Raw genomic sequence first — 19155 nt, forward strand, 5'->3', positions numbered from 1 at the left:
CTGAACCTCAGGAGGTGGAGGCTGCAGTGAGCCGTGATTGCATCACTGCACTCCAGCCTGGGACACAGAGTGAGACCCCGTCTCTAAAAAAATATGGACACTTTTGTTGTGTAGCTTTATTTAGTAGCAACGGGTGCTGGGCACAGGAGTTTTTTTGTTTGTTTTCTGGGATGGCCCAGGCTGGAGTGCAATGGCACAATCTCAGCTCACTGCAACCTTCGCCTCCCAGATTCAAGCGATTCTCCTGCCTCAGCCTCCTGAGTAACTGGGATTACAGGCACCCACCACCACTTCTGGCTAATTTTTGTACTTTTTGGTAGAGACGGGGTTTCACCATGTTGGCCAGGCTGGTCTCAAACTCCTGACCTCAGGTGATCCACTCACCTCAGCTTCTCAAAGTGCTGAGATGATAGGCGTGACACGCCCGGCCGGACACAGTTCTTAGTGTCTTGTGTGCGTATTAACACATCTAATTTTCACCACCATCTTAGGAATTTGATCTTTGGTGATCATGGCTGCCTTATGTGAAGCACAGAGAGGTTAAGTGACTTGCCAAAGGTCACACAGCACTTCAACGGCAGAGCCAGGAATTTGAACCCAGGTAGCATGGTTCAGGCATCTGCAGCCCTAGTCACTATGCCACCTAACCTTCTGTATACTAAGACCCCTTGGCACTTTGCCTACCCTCCTCATCCTTCCCAAAATGCGTCCCCTGATCCTTAACCCCTTCTCCATTTGAACTGGGAAACTTCAAATCTCTGCTTCTGAGTGGTCCGCCTCCCATGTCTCTCACTCCAGAAGACGCCCACCTGTGCCCCTACAACCCACCTCCCAGCCAGGAGGGGGCTGGGCTGGGCCATCCACTAGGGCTGGATGTCTCCACTATGTCAGGGAGGGGCCTGGCTGGAATGTTCCCTGGACCCTGCATTCCAGAACAGCTGGGACCATGCTGCCTTGTCTGAGCAAGTGGCCCTTGGTGCATGCTTGTTGAGTGAGTGACTGGCTCTGGTGGTCTGAAGCTGTTCACTTTGGGTACCAAAATGTCCCCTCCACCTTGATCTGGGGTAATGGCCAAGGACGGAGATGGTAAAGAAGGGAGGGAGGGGCTGGGTGCGGTGGCTCACGCCTGTAATCCCAACACTTTGGGAGGCCGAGGTGGGCAGATCACTTGAGATCAGGAGTTCAAGACCAGCCTGGTCAACTTGGTGAAACCCCATCTCTACTACAAACACAAAAACTTAGCCGGGTGTGGTGGTGTGCACCTGTCACCCCAGGTACTTGGGAGGCTGAGGCAGGAGAATCACTTGAATCTGGGAGGCAGAGGTTACAGGGACCTGAGATCATGCCACTGCATTCCAGCCTGGATGACATAGCAAGACTCTGTCTCAAAAAAAGGAAGGGAAAGAGTTGGCCGGTGAGCATTGGAGAGGTCGCTGGGGGCTGCTGGGTGGACATTAGGGACAGCATTTGAGGCCAAGCCAGGGTGGGGTCACTGGGGGATTTGTCATGGGAGCAGGTAGTGTTGGGGACCCTAAGGGGGTCTGCCGTGGTGGCCAGGTGGGAGTGAGGGCCCTGGAGAGTCTGTTTTGGGGGGCAAGACAGGAGGTGGAGCCCCAAGGAGGGCTGTCATGGGGGCAGGATGGGAGTGGGGAGGCCATGGAGGAGGCTGTTCCAGGGACAAGGCAAACCAGGCAGGGGAACCCTAAGAGGGGGATGTCACCTGGCCCAGGGGGAAGAGGGAGTGGTCAGAGGCAGCAGCTATGGAGATGGGGAGAAGCAGGTTATTTTTTTGAGAAAAGCCAGGCCCTGGTGCTGGGTGAGTGGTGGGGTGGAGGATTGGGAAGTGCTTGGACAAGGCCTGGGCCGGGGTCTCTGGGTGGATGGACGGACGGTCCCAGCAATGGGGACACAGGAGGAGGAGGAGGAGGAAGCTTGGGAATAAGTCCAGCTGGGCCATGTTGTGGGGACACGGGATAAAGTCTCTTTCCAGGATGGGGCTGGAATGGAGTCTGGTGTTTCTTTTCTGTTTTTCTTTCTTTTTTCTTTTTTCTTTTTTTTTTTTTTTGAGATGGAGTCTGGCTCTGTCGCCCAGGCTGGAGTGCAGCGGCCGGATCTCAGCTCACTGCAAGCTCCACCTCCCAGGTTCAAGCGATTCTCCTGCCTCAGCCTCCCGAGGAGCTGGGACTACAGGCGCCCGCCACCTCGTCCGGCTAGTTTTTTGTATTTTTTTTAGTAGAGACGGGGTTTTAACGTGTTAGCCAGGATGGTCTCGATCTCCTGACCTCGTGATCTGCCCGTCTCGGCCTCCCAAAGTGCTGGGATTACAGGCTTGAGCCACCGCGCCAGGCCTTTTTTTTTTTTTTTTTTTTTTTTTTTTTTTTGAGACGGAATTTCGTTCTTGTTGCCCAGGCTGGAATGCAATGGCGCGATCTTGGCTCACTGCAACCTCTGCCTCCCGGGTTCAAGTGATCCTCCCACCTCAGCCTCCCAAAGTGCTGGGATTACAGATGTGAGCCACCATGCCCAGCCAAAATTGTCCATATTTGACCTGAATATTATCTCATGTATCTTTCTTTTCCCCCTTCTCTCCTTCCCTCCTGCTCCTCCTTTCTCCTTCTCCTTCCTTCTGTCTTTTTCTTCCCTTCCTCTGCCTGTCTCTCCTCTTCCCTTTTTTCTTACTGGGACTCCAACTTGGGACATTTGACCCGGGAGCCTATTTGCTCAATCATCAAGAGACATAATCTCATGGTGGGGTGTGTCTGCTGGTAAGTGTTGGCTGCCAAGATCCAAACTCCAGGCCGTCCTTCTAACCCAAGAGGTCCTGCCTCTGCCTAGAGCCTTCCATGGCTCCCCAGGGTCCTCTGTGATCGGCCATAGTGGTATAATGATTCCGTGTGCAATAACCCTGGTTCAAATCTTGATGCTACCGCTCACCTCCTTCAGCCCTGTGGGAACTTGCTGCTTAACAGCTCTGGTTTTCACCCGATTCTCTTACCTGAGAAATGGAGATAATAATAACACGGACTTCACCGGGGTGTGGGGAGCACCAGGAGAGGCCATGCGTGTAATGTTATCCGGCGGCAAGCTTATATTTAGTCTATGAAAATAGAAGCTGTTGGCCGGGCGCGGTGGCTCAAGCCTGTATCCCACACTTTGGGAGGCCGGTCGTGGATCACGAGGTCAGGAGATCGAGACCATCCTGGCTAACACGTGAAACCCCGTCTCTACTAAAAATACAAAAACTAGCCGGGCGGGTGGTGGGCGCCTGTAGTCCCAGCTGCTCGGGAGGCTGAGGCAGGAGAATGGCGTGAACCCGGGAGGCGGAGCTTGCAGTGAGCCGAGATCCTGCCACAGCACTCAGCTGGGCGACAGAGCGAGACTCCGTCTCAAAAAAAAAAAAAAAAAAAAAAAAAAAAACACGAAAATAGAAGCTGTCATGGCTCTACTTTCAGAAGAAAGTGTCTTTCTTCCTCCTTAAACCTTTGTCCCTGACGGTCCCTGCCAATCTCTCTGGTCGACCCCAACACACTAGGAGGACAGACACAGGCTCCAAACTCCACTAAGTGAGTACGTATCTGTGTGTGTCGGGGGTTGGCCATGGGAAGTGGAGATCGAAGCGCCCTTGGAAAAAAATGACCTTTGGCTGAGCCTCAAGGGATGAGCAGGAGGAGGTCACAGCCAGAGAAGGGAGGTGGTGGGCGGTGGGAGTGGGGGTGGGGGCCGCATTGTGGACAGAATCTCGAGGCATTCGGGTCCCTGATTTGGGGAAGTGAAAACAGGCCATCTGGTCTGAGATGAGCTTGGTGAGTGTGCTGGGCCGATCATAGAGGGCCCTGGGGAGCCATGGAAGGCTCTAGGCAAAGGCAGGAGCTTTTGGGGTAGAAGGACGGTCTGGAGTTGGGATCCTGCCAACCGGCACTCACCCGTAGATACCCCACTATGAGATTCTGTCTGCGGATGATTGAGCAAATAGGCTCCCAGGTCAAGTGTCCCGGGTTTGAGTCTTAGTCCCACCATTGCGTGATGGGGATAAATCACTTACCCTCTTGGTACCTCTGTTCCATTGAGAGAGGCCCCACAGAATGAGGACACTCCCCCAGCATCCTGCTAGTAGATATACTGAGCACCTACTGTGTGCTGTTGCTTTGAATAGTCCCAATTAACAGATGAGCAAACTGAGCTGCTCGTCCAGGGAGAAGCCAGGACTCGGGCTCAGGTCTGTCCGGCTGCCTCCGTGGACACTCCCAGTCCCAGAATGGTGACACCTCTGGGCTCCTCTCACAATGTCAAAAGGGCCAGCTTGAGCTGCAGCTAATCAGAGCCTGGCCGCCCACACCCCACCTCCCTGAGGCTCCGAGAGAAGGGACTTGCCTACAGTCAGGCAGCGAAAGAAGGTAGCCAGTGACCTCCAGACCTAAAAGACCCCAAGTTCCATGCTCCTCAGCACATACTAGATGCTTTAAAGTCAGAGGACTTGGTCAGGTGCAATGGCTTAAGCCTGTAATCCCAGCACTTTGGGAGGCTGAAGCGGGCAGATCACCTGAGGTCAGGAGTTCGAGACCAGCCTGATCCATATGGCGAAACCCTGTCTCCACTAAAATACAAAAGTTAGCCAGGTGTGGTGGTGGGCATCTGTAATCCTAGCTGCTTGGGAGGCTAAAAGAGGATAATTGCTTGAACCCGGGAGGTAGATGTTGCAGTAAGCCAAGATGGTGCCACTGCACTCCAGCCTGGGCAACAGAGTAAGACTCCATCTCAAAAAATTAAAAAAATAGGCCATGCACAGTGGCTCACGCCTGTAATTCCTGCACTTTGGGAGCCTGAGGTGGGTGGATCATGAAGTCAGGAGTTTGAGACCAGCCTGGCCAACATAGTGAAACCCCGTCTCTACTAAAAATACAAAAATTAGCCTGGCGTGGTGGCATGTGCCTGTAGTCCCAGCTACTAGGGAGGCTGAGGCAGGAGAATCATTCAAACCCAGGAGGCGGAGGTTGCAGTGAGCTGAGATCGTGCCCCTGCACTCCAGCCTGGGCAAGAGAGGGAGACTCCATTTCAAAAAATACATAAATAAACAAATAAATAAATAAAGTCAGAGCACTTTACAGATGCCCTGGGGACACTGGCAGAGGAGAAGGCTGAGGCCTGGGTTATGGGCTCTTAGCATTTCCCAGTGGGACGTGGCTAAGAGTAGATGCTTCATAAACGTTTAGAATCTGAAGACCCACTGCGCACAGCCCCGCACCAAAAGCCTCAGGTATGCTGTGATCTCATTGGATCCTATCTTGGCCTCATGAGTTGGGTGCTGTCATCAGCTCATTTTACAGAGGGGAAAACTGAGGCTGAATCCTCGGCTGAGGGTGCACAGGCAAGGCAATTATAATAAAAGCTGGTGATATTTTTAGCACAGATCACCAACCCACAGTATAGGTGTTCCCAGTATCATCATTTTACGAATGAGGAAAGAAGTTTCCAGGCTAATTAAGCCATTTGTCAAGATCTCATGGGTGCACCTGCTGTGTAGCTCAAGTGTGATGGACTCTGGGGTTGCCCCACTTCTGATCTCAGGCTGCTCTCTCTCCACACCAGCTGTGTCTCCCCGTTAACTACGCTAGTGAGTCCAGATTGTAGACTAACCAAAATCAGCAGATAGTCACTGAGTCCCCCCAAGTCCCAGATGCTACCCTGCGCTGGCAACTAGGGTTTGATGCCTCACCCTAACCATCATTAAAACCCAGATCCCGGCCAGAGCTGTGACAGTGCCCGCTGAGTGGACTGCGTTGTCAGGGAGTGAGTGCCCCATCTTCGGGAGAATCCAAGGAGGACCGCCATGGAGGAAGGTCAATATTCAGGTAGGAGGACTCTCTGGTTCTAACACTGGCAGAAGCAATGACCCTTACCGACTGCCTTTCACCCAGGAGAGAAGGGGGGCTCCCCAGTCCCTCTCTGGAAAAGAGGTGAATTTCTGAGAAAGTGACTGGTATGAGTAAGGAGGTGAGGCCGGACTGACTTTCCTGGTGCAGAGCCAGGAAGGAGTGGAAAATTGAGGGCCCCTCCTTTTTTTGACTCAACACCCTCATAACAAAAAAAGAAAAAGAAAGAGAAAAACACCAAACGGCTCCAGCTAGGAAGCTGGGAGCCCAATAGAGTCAGAGGCCAAGTAGAACAGGAACTTGGAACAAGCAGAATTTAGCATAATGAATCCTCCAAGCCAGGGTGAGTGCAGAGGGCCAGGGGCTTGGGGTGGGACATCCAGATAGACCTTTGGGTGGGGTCTGGGAGAGCTTTGGAGGTCTGGATGTTGCATGACACCTGGGAAAGCGGCTGGGGAGTGGCTCCGATGTTGGGGAAGAACTGGGACTCAGTGTCCTGGTTTTAGGGAAGGGACTCTGGGTTGGGGACAGGTGCAGAGGTATCAGGGTGGGCACTGGGGGTCAGAGGGGAAGGAAAAAGCAGGAACTGGTCTTCTGGAAGTAAGGCTGGGGGTCTGGCATTGGTTGTGGGGACTGAGGGAGTCTTAGCTCTTGGTCCCAGATCTGTCTCTGTGGAGAGTGACCCAGATCTAAGTCAGGTAAGGAAGCTGTGCAAATGGAGCTAGGGGTCCACTGAGACCCTCTGCTTCAGTGTGGGCTCTGGGTAATGGGGAGACGGGCAGGGCCAGTATCCAGCTTCGCCCTGCACCCATAGTCAGTCCCTCCACCCCTGGCAGAGATCGAGGAGCTTCCCAGGAAGCGGTGTTGCAGGCGCAGGACTCAGATCGTGCTGCTGGGGCTGGTGACCGCTGCTCTGTGGGCCGGGCTGCTGACTCTCCTTCTCCTGTGGCGTGAGGACATCCCCAGCCCCATGTGGTCCCCGCAACTCACGGGGCTCTTCTGTGTTCCCTCCCACATCCCCATCTCAGAGCCTGGGGAGCCCAACGCACCTTTGAAAGCCCAGTTCTCCCATCCTTCCTTCCACCTTGGCACTGCCAGCCCTTTCCCATGCCCCACTCCCCAGAGCCTGTCACCCCTAACCCAGCATCCCTGTCCTCCATCCTTTCAGCACCTCCATGGTTTATACCCAAGACCTCCATCCCCAGCTGGGAGATAGGGTGCAGGCAGGTGGGGGTACTGACAATCCCCACTCTCTACTCCTCTTCTCTCCCCCTCCCCAGACTGGGACACCACACAGACTGTAAAACAGCTGGAAGAGAGGGCTGCCCGGAACGGTAGGAAGGGGTCAAGGTGGAGGTGGGAGGGGGCGGTGAGGGTTAGGACGCCCAGCTCTCATCCCGCTCCTCTCTGAGCCTCAGTGTCCCCTCGCTAAGGAACTGAAGGTCAGCCTAAGTTGATCCCTGTCCTAGGGAAGGCGGGGACCCAGGGAAGCTTGGAAAAGTGCCTGATAGCATCTTAATACAGATGCTCTTCTGCTTGCAATGGGGTTATGTCCCCGTAAGCCCATAGTACGTTAAAAATAGTGTAAGTTAAAACTGTGTGGCTGGCTAAAGGCTTTGGCTCCCTACCACTGCCCAGAATTGCAAGAGAAGTAAGGTTTCCACTAAATGCATATTGGTTTCAGACCATTGTAAAGTCAAGCCATTGTAACTCGAGCTATTGTAAGTTGAGCCATTGTAAGTCGGGCAGCCTTAAGCATCTGTAGCATAAGGAGTTTGTAACTGCTTTGTGCCTCCATTTCCTCATCTGTAAAATGGGCATAATTTCAGTGCCATGAGACAGAAACAAGCTCTAAAATTTGTGAAGTGTTCTGATAGTTGCCTACTGCTTTTATAGTTAATCCTGGGTGAGGGAAAGGTACACAGGTTCATTATATTCTTGCATATATCTTCCTGAGTACACTCCTGCTGCCCCAGTAAATGAACAAACAGCAACAGCAGCTGTTGTGACTATGTGAGAGGGTCCCTGAGCCTGGGGCATGGGCGGGGTCCAAGGACCCGCCTTTGAGGTTCCTGGGATATCTCTTCTCTCCCGCCGCTCCAGTCTCTCAAGTTTCCAAGAACTTGGAAAGACACCATGGTGACCAGATGGCGCAAAAATCCCAGTGTGAGTGACCCCTGCAGTGGGGGTTGCAGGGGGGAAAGGCGAGGGGGTCTTGGATGACTTCCTGGACCCAGAGCATTAAGACTCATTGTACCCCACCCCCAACGCCCGGGAACTGCAAACTGAGCAGGTGGCTTTAAGAACCCAGGCAGAGGCCAGGGGATGGGTAGGGGTAGATGGGGGAGACAGTGAGGACCTGCTGACCACAAAGCCCCCTCCCCTGCAAACAGCCACGCAGATTTGGCAGGACCTGGAGGAACTTCGAGCTGAACAGCAGAGATTGAAATCTCAGGGTGAGAGACTGGGATCGGGGGTATGGAGCCAGATTGAGTGGGAAGGAGGGAGTGTCTTGGAGCCCTGGGGAACCGTGAGGCTGGGGGGCCAGGCTTGGCGGGTGCCCTTGGCCTGTACACATCCTCCCTGAGACCAGCCCTGTGCTCCTACGCACAACAGACTCGGAGCTGTCCTGGAACCTGAATGGGCTTCAAGCAGATCTGAGCAGCTTCAAGTCCCAGGGTGAGGCTTGGGAGGGGATGGGGCAGTGGGGGAGGGGATGGGGCAGTGGGGGAGGGGATGGGGCAGTGGGAGAGGGAACGGACAAGGAGGGGCCTGCCAGTCGGTCTCTGAGCACCGCCCCCTGTCGAATCCCCAAGAATTGAACGAGAGGAACGCAGCTTCAGATTTGCTGGAAAGACTCCGGGAGGAAGTGATGAAGCTACGGATGGAGCTGCAGGTGTCCAATGGTGAGTGTATGAGTCTCGGCTCAGGATGGCGCGTGACCGCACCAGGGGCTCGGGTGTGTTGGCAAACGTGAATGACGGCACGCATATGTGACATGAGGCAGCATGTCTATACATTTGTGTGACCCAAGTGTCATCAAGGGACACAAAGCACGGGGTAGGGAGTGTGCTTGGATGCAAGGCAGAAGTGTGCGTGACGACAGAAATAGGACTAGGTTTCCGATGGGGCAGGACACATGGGGCATACATAAAACACCCTTATTTTATTTTTTAAGAGAAGGGTTCTTAGCTGGGCGCGGTGGCTCGCACCTGTAATTCCAGCATTTTGAGAGGCCGAGGTGGGTGGATCATGTGAGTTCAGGAGCTCGAGACCAGCCTAACCAATGTGGTGAAACCCCGTCTCTACTAAAAATATAAAAATGAAGCCGGCGCGGTGGCTCACGCCTGTAATCCCAGTACTTTGGGAGGTTGAGGCGGGTGGATCACGAGGTCAGGAGGTCAGGCTAACATGGTGAAACCCCATCTCTACTAAAAATACAAAAAAAAAAAAAATAGCCGGGCTTAGTGGCGGGCGCCTGTAGTCCCAGCTGCTTGGGAGGCTGAGGCAGAAGAATGGCGTGGACCCGGGAGGCGGAGCTTGCAGTGAGCCAAGATTGTGCCACTGCACTCCAGCCTGGGCAACAGAGCGAGACTCCGTCTCAAAAAAAAACAAACAACAACAACAATAACAAAAATACAAAAATAAGCTGGGCACGGTGGCTCACGCCTGGGATCCCAGCACTTTGGGAGGTCAAGGCAGGTGGATTATTTGAGGTCAGGAGTTCGAGACCAGTCTGACCAACATGATAAAACCCCCATCTCTAATAAAACTACAAAAATCAGCTGGGTGTAGTGGCACGCTCCTGTAGTCCCAGCTACTCAGGAGGCTGAGACAGGGAGAATTGCTTGAACCCGGGAGGTGGAGATTGCAGTGAGCCGAGATCGCGCCACTGCACTGCAGGATGGCAACAGAGCGAGACTCCATCTCAATAAAAATTAAAAAAAAATTAGCCAGGCATGGTGGCAGACATTCATAATCCCAGCTACTTGGGAGGCTGAGGCACAAGAATCGCTTGAACCCAGGAGGCAGCGGTTGCAGCGAGCCGAGATCATGCTTTCTTTGCACCACTGCACTCCAGCCTCGGCAACAAAACGAGACTCTGTCTCAAAAAAAAAAAAAAAAAAAGAGGTGGAGTCTTGCTCTTTTGCCCAGGCTGAAATGCAGTGGTGCAATCATAGTTTACTGCAACCTCCAACTCCTGGGCTCAAGCGATCCTCCCACCTCAGCTTCCAGAGTAGCTGAGACTACAAGTGTGTGCCACCACACCAGGCTAATTTTTTTATTTTCCTGTAGCCATGGGGTCTCCCTATGTTACCCAGGTTGGTCTTGAACTCCTGGACTCCAGCGATCCTTCTGCCTCAGTCTCCCAAAGTGCTGGGATTACAGGCATGAGTCATTGCACCTGGCCCTAGCTAATTTTTTTATTTTTTGTAGCAACAGGATCTTGCTATGTTGCCCAGGCTGTTCCTGAACTCCTGGGCTCCAGCAATCCTCTTGCCTCCACCTCCCAAAATGCTGAGATTACAGGCATGAGCCATCTTGCCTGGCAGGAATGCCCTTTCTGATTCCAATTGAGTCCTTTCACAGATTTGGAGGCTCCTACAATTTTTTTTCTCTTCTGGGTTAAAGCAGTCCAGTGTTGACCCTAGCTGGGATCTCCCTGCTGTTGTCCTCTGCCTGATGTACCCCAGTGAGGAGTCATTAGTAGGATTCTCACACACACGGCCCTCCTGGTAGATTGACCAGGTCAGGGAGCTGGACAGGGGTACTGTCTGCCGTGATGAGACAGTGGAGATGGTGGCCTCTTTCCCAGGGGTGGCAGTAATGGAGGCAGTGTTGACCCCAGGAGGTTAGCAGGCTGCAGAGAGAGCAGACATTCAGTCACTGTACCCTTAAGGTGGGGTAGGGACCAGGTGCACTGGCTCACGCCTGTAATCCCAGCACTTTGGGAGGCCGAGGCAGGAGGAGCACTTGAGTCCAGGAGTTTAAGATCAGCCTAGGCAACACAGCCAAATCCTGCCTCAACAAAAAAATGAAAAACTTAGCCAGATGTGGTGATGTGTACCTGTAGTCTCATCTACTCGGGAGGCTGAGGTGGGAGGATCACTTGAGCCCAAGAGTTTGAGGCTGCGGTGAGCCAGGATTGAGCCCCTGCACTCCAGCCTGGGCAACAGAGTAGGACCTTGCCTCTAAAGAAAAAAAAATGTTAATGCAGGGTGGGAACCGGGGTTTTACAGCCCTACCATTCCCCCAGCCAATGCCCCTACCCTTGATTTTTGGTCTTTGACCTCTGGGAAGCCCCAGCTGTCCTAACTGGGGCAGAGAAGAGGAAGTTTCTGCGCTTGGTGTGACGGAGTCCTGTCCCCGGGATGTGAGCTGGAGTCCCGTCCCCGGGATGTGAGCTGGAGTCCCGTCCCCTGGGATGTGAGCTGGAGTCCCGTCCCCGGGATGTGAGCTGGAGTCCCGTCCCCAGGATGTGAGCTGGAGTCCTGTCCCCTGGGATGTGAGCTGGAGTCCCGTCCCCGGGATGTGAGCTGGCTTTGGGAATCCCAGCCAGAAACCTCAGTGTGGTCCCTCAGGGAAAGGCGCAAGGGAAGAGTACTCTGGACCACGACTACTTCTGACAGCTCACCTCCTAATTCTTCCGGAGTCCCTGAAGTCTCCTCCAAATCCAGCCCCACAGCCTGGGATCTGAGCCCAGGTCTGAGGTTGTCTCTGGGTGACTGTGTAACAACCAACCAAGACACCTCCCCCTGAAGTTTTCTTTAAGGGCTCAGAAATGTCCTCTTCCTGGTTTTGGGAGTTTGGGTTTTTGTTGTTTTTGTTGTCGTTTAGAGACAGGGCCTGGTTCTGTCACCAAGGCTGGAGTGCAGTGGCACAATCATGGCTCACTACGGCCTCAAACTCCTGGGGTCAAGTGATCCTCTCGTCTTGGCCTCCCAAATCACTGGGATTACAAGTACGAGCCACTGCACCTGGCCACCTCTTCCTGTTTTAACGCTGTACCTCCAGAGGACTGAGTACTGGTTACCATTGCATGGGTGAGAAGCAATCCGACTCAAGCTACTGCAGACCCTAAGCCCCTTAGAAGAATCTGACCACGTGAGGGTGGGCACAGTGGCTCACGCCTGTAATCCCAGCACTTTGGGAGGCTGAGGCAGGTAGATCACCTGAGGTCAGGAGTTCGAGACCAGCCTGACCAACATGGTGAAACCCCATCTCTACTAAAAATACAAAAATTAGCCGAGCGTGGTGGTGGACGCCTGTAGTCCCAACTACTCAGGAGGCTGAGGCAGGAGAATCACTTGAACCCAGGAGGTGGAGGTTGCAGTGAGCCGAGATAGCACCACTGCACTCCAGCCTGGGAGACAGAGCAAGACTCTGTCTGAAAACAAAACAAAACAAAACAAAACAAAAAACATCTGACTACGTGTAGTGGAACCCTCCCTACATATCACTATAGGAAAACCGACTTTCTTAAAGCAGGTTTTTGCTATGTTGCCCAGGCTAGTCTCAAACTCCTGGGCTCAAGCGATCCTCCTGCCTCAGCCTCCCAAGTAGCTAGGATTACAGGTGCCCACCACTGCTGAAAATCTATTTTGAAGCAAGAAAGATTTGATCCAGTAAGAGTGGGTTTGACCTCCCACCTGGGAGGTGATAGCAACAATGTCTGGGAGTCTCCTTGGGGTGGAGGGAAGGGGAGAAAGAGACCATATTGAAGGATTATGGGACCTAGTCTTACAATCCCATTGGCTCTTCTGACCAAAGCCTCCCACTGGAAGAAAATCATTTCAATTTCCCAGACATTGACTAAGAGTGCTGATTTGGGGGGTACTGCCAGGGATGATGACCAGGGCTGTTGGTGGGGATGGTGCTTCGGGAAAGTAATTGCTGGTGGACTTGGCCACAGCACTGGTTTTGCTGTTAGTGCTGGTGATGAAGACATGGTTGGTGTGGTTGGTAAAGATGGTGTTGGCTGTGGTGTGGGTGGTGGAGATAAGTCACTGCTGGTGGTGGGTGCCTCTGATAATGATATCAGTGATTAAGGTGTTGCTGACCTTGGAGGCGTCTGTTGGTGGTTGAAGTGCTGCTGGCCATGAGGTGTCAGTCATGATGTGGTTGGTGGCTGAGGCACTGTTGGCCACAAGGTGTTTGTGCTGATGATGGTGGTTGAAGTGTTGTTGGATATGAATGTGTTTGTGGTGACAGTGATGGTGGCTGACTTGCTGCTGACCATGGTGCTGGTGATTGAAGTACTGCTGGCCATGGATGTACTGATGGTAATGGTGTCAGCACTTGAAGCACTGATGGTCAAGAGTATATTTATAATGATGGTGTTGGTGGTTGAACTGCTTCTGGCCATGAAGTGTTTGTGGTGACTTTGGCATCAGCTGAGGTGTTGTTAACCATGAGGTGTTGATGGCGATAGTGTTTGTGATTGGCATGCTGCTGGCTATAAGGTGTTTGTGGTGACAGTGTTAGTGGTTTACGTGTTGTTGGATATGAATGCATTCATGGCAATGATGTTGGTAGTTGATGTGTTGTTGGACATGAATGTGTTTGTGGTGATGGTGTTGGTAGTTGATGTGTTGATGGACATGAATGTGTTTGCAATGATGATGTTGGCAGTTGATGTGTTGATGTATGTGAATATGTTCGTGGTGCTGGCGTTGGTAGTTGATGTGTTGATGGACATGAATGTGTTCGTGGCGCTGGTGTTGGTAGTTGATGTGCTGACAGACGTGAATGTGTTCGTGGCGCTGGTGTTGGTAGTTGATGTGCTGACGGACGTGAATGTGTTTGTGGCGATGGTGTTGGTAGTTGATGTGTTGACGGACGTGAATGTGTTTGTGGCGATGGTGTTGGTAGCTGATGTGTTGATGGACGTGAATGTGTTTGTGGTGATGGTGTTGGTAGTTGATGTGTTGATAGACGTGAATGCATTTGTGGTGATAGTGCTGGTGGTTGAGGTGCTTCTAGTTGTGAGGTATTTGTGGTGACAGTGTTTGCGGTTGCAATGTTGCTGGCTGTGGAACTGGTGATGTGGTCATGGTGTTGGTGACTGGGGTGTTGCTGGCTATGGGTGTATTTATGGTGATGATAATAGTTGTTGAGGAGGCGTTTGTGGAGATGATGTTGGTGACTGATGTTCAGCTGGCTGTGAGGCATTTGTGATGATGGTGTTGGTGGCATTTTTGGCCATGTGCTATTTGTGGTGCTGGTGTTGGTGGTTGAAGTGCTCCTGGCATGAGGCGTTTGAGGTGATGAGGGTGGTCAAAGTGCTGTTGGCAATGGTGCTTGTGGCTGAGGTGCTGCTGGCTGTGGAACTGGGATGTGGTGGTAATGTTGGGGATTGAAGTGTTGCTCGCCATGGATGGATTGATGGTGATGTTGGTGGCAGTTGAGGCACTTCTAACTAGGGTGTTGATGGCGATGGTGTTAGTGATTGCTGCTCTGCTCACTGTGAAGCATTTGTGGTGATGGGATTTGTGGCCAAGGTGCTGCTGGCTGTGGAGCTGGTGATGTGGTCATGGCGTTGGTGATTGAAGAGTTCCCAAGCCATGGTGGATTTAAGGTGATGAGAATGACAATGGAAGGGCTGCTGGCCATGGTGGTGCTTGTGGCGATGGTGGTTTAAGTGTTGTTGGACATGAATGCGTTTCCGGTCATGGTGTTGATGGTTGAGGGGCTTCTAGCTGTGAGGTGTCTGTGGTGATGACAGTGGTTGAACTCTTGTTGGATATGAATGTGTCTGTGGTCGTGGTGTTGATGGTTCAAGGATTTCTAGCTGTGAGGTGTCTGTGGTGATGACAGTGGTTGAAATATTATTGGGCCAGGTGCGGTGGCTCACGCCTGTAATCCCAGCACTTTGGGAGGCTGAGGCAGGCAGATCACCTGAGGTCAGGAGTTCGAGACCAGCCTGACTAACATCGTGAAACCCCGCCTCTACCAAAAATACAAAAATTAGCAGGGCATGGTGGTGGGCACCTGTAATCCCAGCTACTCAGGATACTGAGGCAGAAGAACCGCTTGAACCCGGGAGGCAGAGCTTGCAGTGAGCCAAGATCACGCCTCTGCACTCTAGCCTGGGCAACAGAGCGAGACTCTGTCTCAAAAAAAAAAAAAAGAAAGAAAAAGAAATATTACTGGACATGAGTGTGTTTGTGGCCATGGTGTTGATGGTGAGGGGCCTCTAGCTGTGAGGTGTCTGTGCTGATAACGGTGGTTGAAGTGTTGCTGGACGTGAATGCGTCTGTGGTGATGGTGCTGGTGGTTGAGGAACCTCTAGCTGGGAGGTGTCTGTGGTGATGACAGTGGTTGAAGTGTTGTTGGACGAGAGTGTGTTTGTGGCATGGTGTTGACCATGTTGGACCTGAATGTGTGGTGACAGTGTTGGTGCTTGTGTTGCTTCTGGCCATGAGGTGTTTGTGGAGATGCTGACGGTGGTTGAGGTGTTGATGGTCGACACCGTGCTCTGCTAACCGTGAAGGTGTTTGTGGCCACGGTGGCTGAGGTGCTTCTGCTATGGAACTGGTCGGCATCACAGCTCCAGCAAAGAACAGAACCCAGGAGGCCGTCTGTTAGGCCCTGCGGTGCGTCTGCTTTTAGCCGGAACCCCAGGAGTGGCCCTAGGAGAGGCACCGCCACCTACTCTGCCCAGGGTGCCCACGGCACCTCCCTTGGCACCACGCCTGAGCCTCTTCTCCACCCCAGGCTTTGTGTGCAACATGTGCCCTGAAAAGTGGATCAATTTCCAACGGAAGTGCTACTACTTCGGCAAGGGCACCAAGCAGTGGCTCCACGCCCGGTACGCCTGTGAGGACATGGAGGGGCAGCTGGTCAGCATCCACAGCCCGGAGGAGCAGGTGGGCCCGAGCTCTGCAGAGGTGGTGGGCAGCACGGCGAAGGTGGAGGGACCCCCCCTCCCACTCTACCCAACCTCTCGAAGTGGGCTGGAAGGCCCCGGGCACATGTCTCCAGTCCTCCAGCCCCGTCCTGCCCCCCAGGACTTCCTGACCAAGCATGCCAGCCACACCGGCTCCTGGATTGGCCTTCGGAACTTGAACCTGAAGGGGGAGTTTATCTGGGTGGATGGGAGCCCCGTGGACTACAGGTGAGGAGGAGGCCTCTGGGATCCAGGGGAGGAGGCGGAAATACGGTGGAGGGAGGAGCTCCCTGAATAAACTGCACCGGGAAACGGGTGAGGGCTCAGAGAGAAGGGTCTGTAGGGTGCAGGGGAGGAGGATGATGCCAGTGGGGGTGGGGGGACCTGGCCAAGGCTTCTCTGACCTGGAGGAGGAGATATAGAGGAAGGGGCACAGATTAGAAGGGTGAGTCTTGGCCAGGCAGGGTGGCTCTTGCCTGTCATCCCAGCACTATGGGAGGCCGAGGTGGGTGGATCACCTGCCAGGAGTTCAAGACCAGCCTGGTCAACATGGCGAAACCCCTCTCTACTAAAAATACAAAAATTAGCCAGACATGGTGGCGGGTGCCTGTAATCCCAGCTATTTGGGAAGCTGAGGCAGGAGAATCACTTGAACCCAGGAGGTGGAGGTTGCAATGAGCCGAGATCACGCACTGCACTCCAGCCTGGGCGACAAAGCGATTCTGTCTAAACAACAACAACAAAAATAAATAAATAAAATAAGGGTGAGTCTTGGGCTACAGGGTATGGGGCACCAAAATGAAGTACAGGTCCCCAGGCACAGACTCAGGGTGGAGGAACCTGGGGTGAGAAGGGTGGGTGCAGACTCAGAGGGCTGTGTCCAGGCTGCGAGGAACTGGGCCCCTTCTCCCTGCCCCATTCCCTGACCCCAAAGCCTTTTGCTCCAGCAACTGGGCTCCAGGGGAGCCCACCAGCCAGAGCCAGGGCAAGGACTGTGTGATGATGCGGGGCTCCAGTCACTGGAACAACGCCTTCTGCGACCGTAAGCTGGGCGCCTGGGTGTGCGACCGGCTGGCCACGTGTGCGCCGCCAGCCAGTGAAGGTTCCACAGAGTCCCTGGGACCCGAATCAAGATCAAGCCCTGACGGCCGCCTGCCTGCCCCCTCTGCCCCTCTCCACTCTTGAGCATGGATACAGCCAGGCCTAGAGTGAGACCCTGAAGACCCCCAACCACGGCCTAAACGCCTCTTTGTGGCTGAAAGATCCCCATGACATTTTCTGCCACCCAAACAGAGGCAGCTGATACATCTCTGGCTCCTCTGTGGCCCCTGCCTTCCCAGGAATGTCCCCCAACAGCTTCCTCTCCACATGGGAGTGCCCCCAAACACCACCCTCTCCAGATGCAGCCCCATGTCCTCAGCACCCCAGGACCTCAGTACCCCAGCTCAGGTGGCGAGTCCTCCTGTCCAGCCTGCATCAATAAAATGGGGCAGTGATGGGCCCCCACATTTGTCTCCTTCTTGGAGGCCTGGCTGGGTCTGGTCTCTGGGTATGGCACGTGGCAGCTGGGAATTCCAGAGTCTGATGCCTGAGACCACCTTTGAAGGTTGGGACATCAGATCTTTGTCCGGCCGTGGTGGCTCATGCCTGTAATTCCAGCACTTTGGGAGGCCAAGGCAGGCGAATCATCTGAGGTCAGGAGTTCGAGACCAGCCTGACCAGCATGGCAACACTCCAGCTCTATTAAAAATACAAAAATTCGGCCAGGCGCAGTGGCTCATGCCTGTAATCCCAGCACTTTGGGAGGCTGAGGCGGGCAGATCACAAGGTCAGGAGATTGAGGCCATCCTGGCTAACACGGTGAAACCCCGTCTCTACTAAAAATACAAAAAACTAGCCCGGGCGTGGTGGCAGGCGCCTGTAGTCCCAGCTGCTGGGGAGGCTGAGGCAGAAGAATGGCGTGAACCCAGGAGGCGGAGCTTGTAGTGAGCGGAGATTGTGCCACTGCACTCCAGCCTGGGCGACAGAGCGAGACTCCATCTCAAAAAACAAAAAAACAAAAAAATACAAAATTCACTGGGCGTGGTGGCACATACCTGTAATCCTAGCTACTCAGGAGGCTGAGGCAGGAGAAGTGCTTGAACCTGGGAGGCAGAGGTTGCAGTGATCCCAGATTGTGCCACTGCACTCCAGCCTGGGCGACAGAGTGAGACCCCAACTAAAAAAAAAAGAAAAAGAAAAAAAAGAAAATTGGGAGCAAGCAGACATGGTGGCTCATGCCTGTAATCTCAGCACTTTGGGAGGCTGAAGTGGGCTGATCACTTGAGACCAGGAGTTCGAGACCAGCCTGGCCAACATAGTGAAACCCCATCTCTACTTAAAAAAACACAAAAATTAACTGGGCATGGTGGCATGTGCCTATAATCCCAGTTACTTGGAAGGTTAGGCAGGAGAATTGCTTGAACCTGGGAGCCAGAGGTCTCCCAGGCAGAGGTTGCAGTGAGCCAGGATCGTGCCATTGCACTCCAGCCTGGGCAACAGAGTGAGACTCCATCTCAAAAAAAAAAAAAAAAAGGCTGGGCGCGGTGGCTCAAGCCTGTAATCCCAGCACTTTGGGAGGCTGAGGCGGGCGGATCACGAAGTCAGGAGATCGAGACCATCCTGGCTAACATGGTGAAACCCCGTCTCTACTAAAAAATACAAAAAACTAGCCGGGCGAGGTGGCGGGCGCCTGTAGTCCCGGCTACTCGGGAGGCTGAGGCAGGAGAATGGCGTAAACCCGAGAGGTGGAGCTTGCAGTGAGCTGAGATCCGGCCACTGCACTCCAGACTGGGCGATAGAGAGAGACTCCGTCTCAAAAAAAAAAAAGAAGAAGAAGAAGAAAAAAAGAAAGAAACAAATTGAGGAGCAACTGAAGTAGAATTCTATCTCCCGTTTTCGTTTTTTCCTCCTTTGTTACAAGGAGAAGGTGCAGGACATGAAGACTCTGAAGTCCAATGGCGCCTTGGAATATTGTAGGGAAGGCAGTGGATCACCCTGAGGCGGGGAGGGCGTGAGTTGACTCATGGAAGTACCCAGAACAGGGCTTGGTACACAGAAGGCGCTCAGTAGGTGCTGGCTGGCTGGACAAGCTGATGGGGAGTTGGCCTGTTCAACCGGAGGCCATTTCAGGTCTGGAGGTGTTAACCCTATTCAGGGTCTGGGAGGCTGAGGTGGCACCAGCCTCAGGCTCAGCCAAGGTCAGCCCATGCCCGAGGCCATGAAGGGAGGCCAGGAGCACAGGGTCCTTCTCCACACTCCTCTCCCAGTGGCTCAGGCCAGCACTGGGATCATTGCGCCTCTTCCCTTTCCCCTGACAGCACCTCCAAGTCCAAGTCCATAAGAAAAGTCTGTGGG

At 53.4% G+C, this 19155-nt stretch overlaps 1 protein-coding gene across 4 annotated transcripts; it reads left to right on the forward strand.

The window, feature by feature from the left end:
* The first annotated feature begins 3426 nt into the window (after positions 1-3426).
* Positions 3427-17279, forward strand: FCER2 (Fc fragment of IgE receptor II). 4 transcript variants are annotated; one of them, XM_033197090.1, is made up of 11 exons: positions 3427-3567; positions 5736-5849; positions 6707-6820; positions 7151-7204; positions 7974-8036; positions 8264-8326; positions 8487-8549; positions 8687-8776; positions 15588-15739; positions 15881-15987; positions 16694-17279. In XM_033197090.1, the coding sequence occupies exons 2-11, from the start codon at positions 5828-5830 to the stop codon at positions 16803-16805; spliced, it is 840 nt and encodes a 279-aa protein (XP_033052981.1). In that variant the 5' UTR covers positions 3427-3567; positions 5736-5827; the 3' UTR covers positions 16806-17279. The 4 variants fall into 4 exon arrangements, with proteins under 4 accessions (XP_033052981.1, XP_033052978.1, XP_033052977.1 ...); XM_033197087.1 differs by having other exon boundaries at positions 16707-17279; XM_033197086.1 differs by having other exon boundaries at positions 3427-3563; positions 16707-17049.
* The last annotated feature ends 1876 nt before the right edge of the window (positions 17280-19155 follow it).

Source organism: Trachypithecus francoisi, unplaced genomic scaffold (assembly GCF_009764315.1).
Source record: "Trachypithecus francoisi isolate TF-2019V2 unplaced genomic scaffold, Tfra_2.0 Lachesis_group5, whole genome shotgun sequence".
NCBI lineage: Eukaryota > Metazoa > Chordata > Mammalia > Primates > Cercopithecidae > Trachypithecus > Trachypithecus francoisi.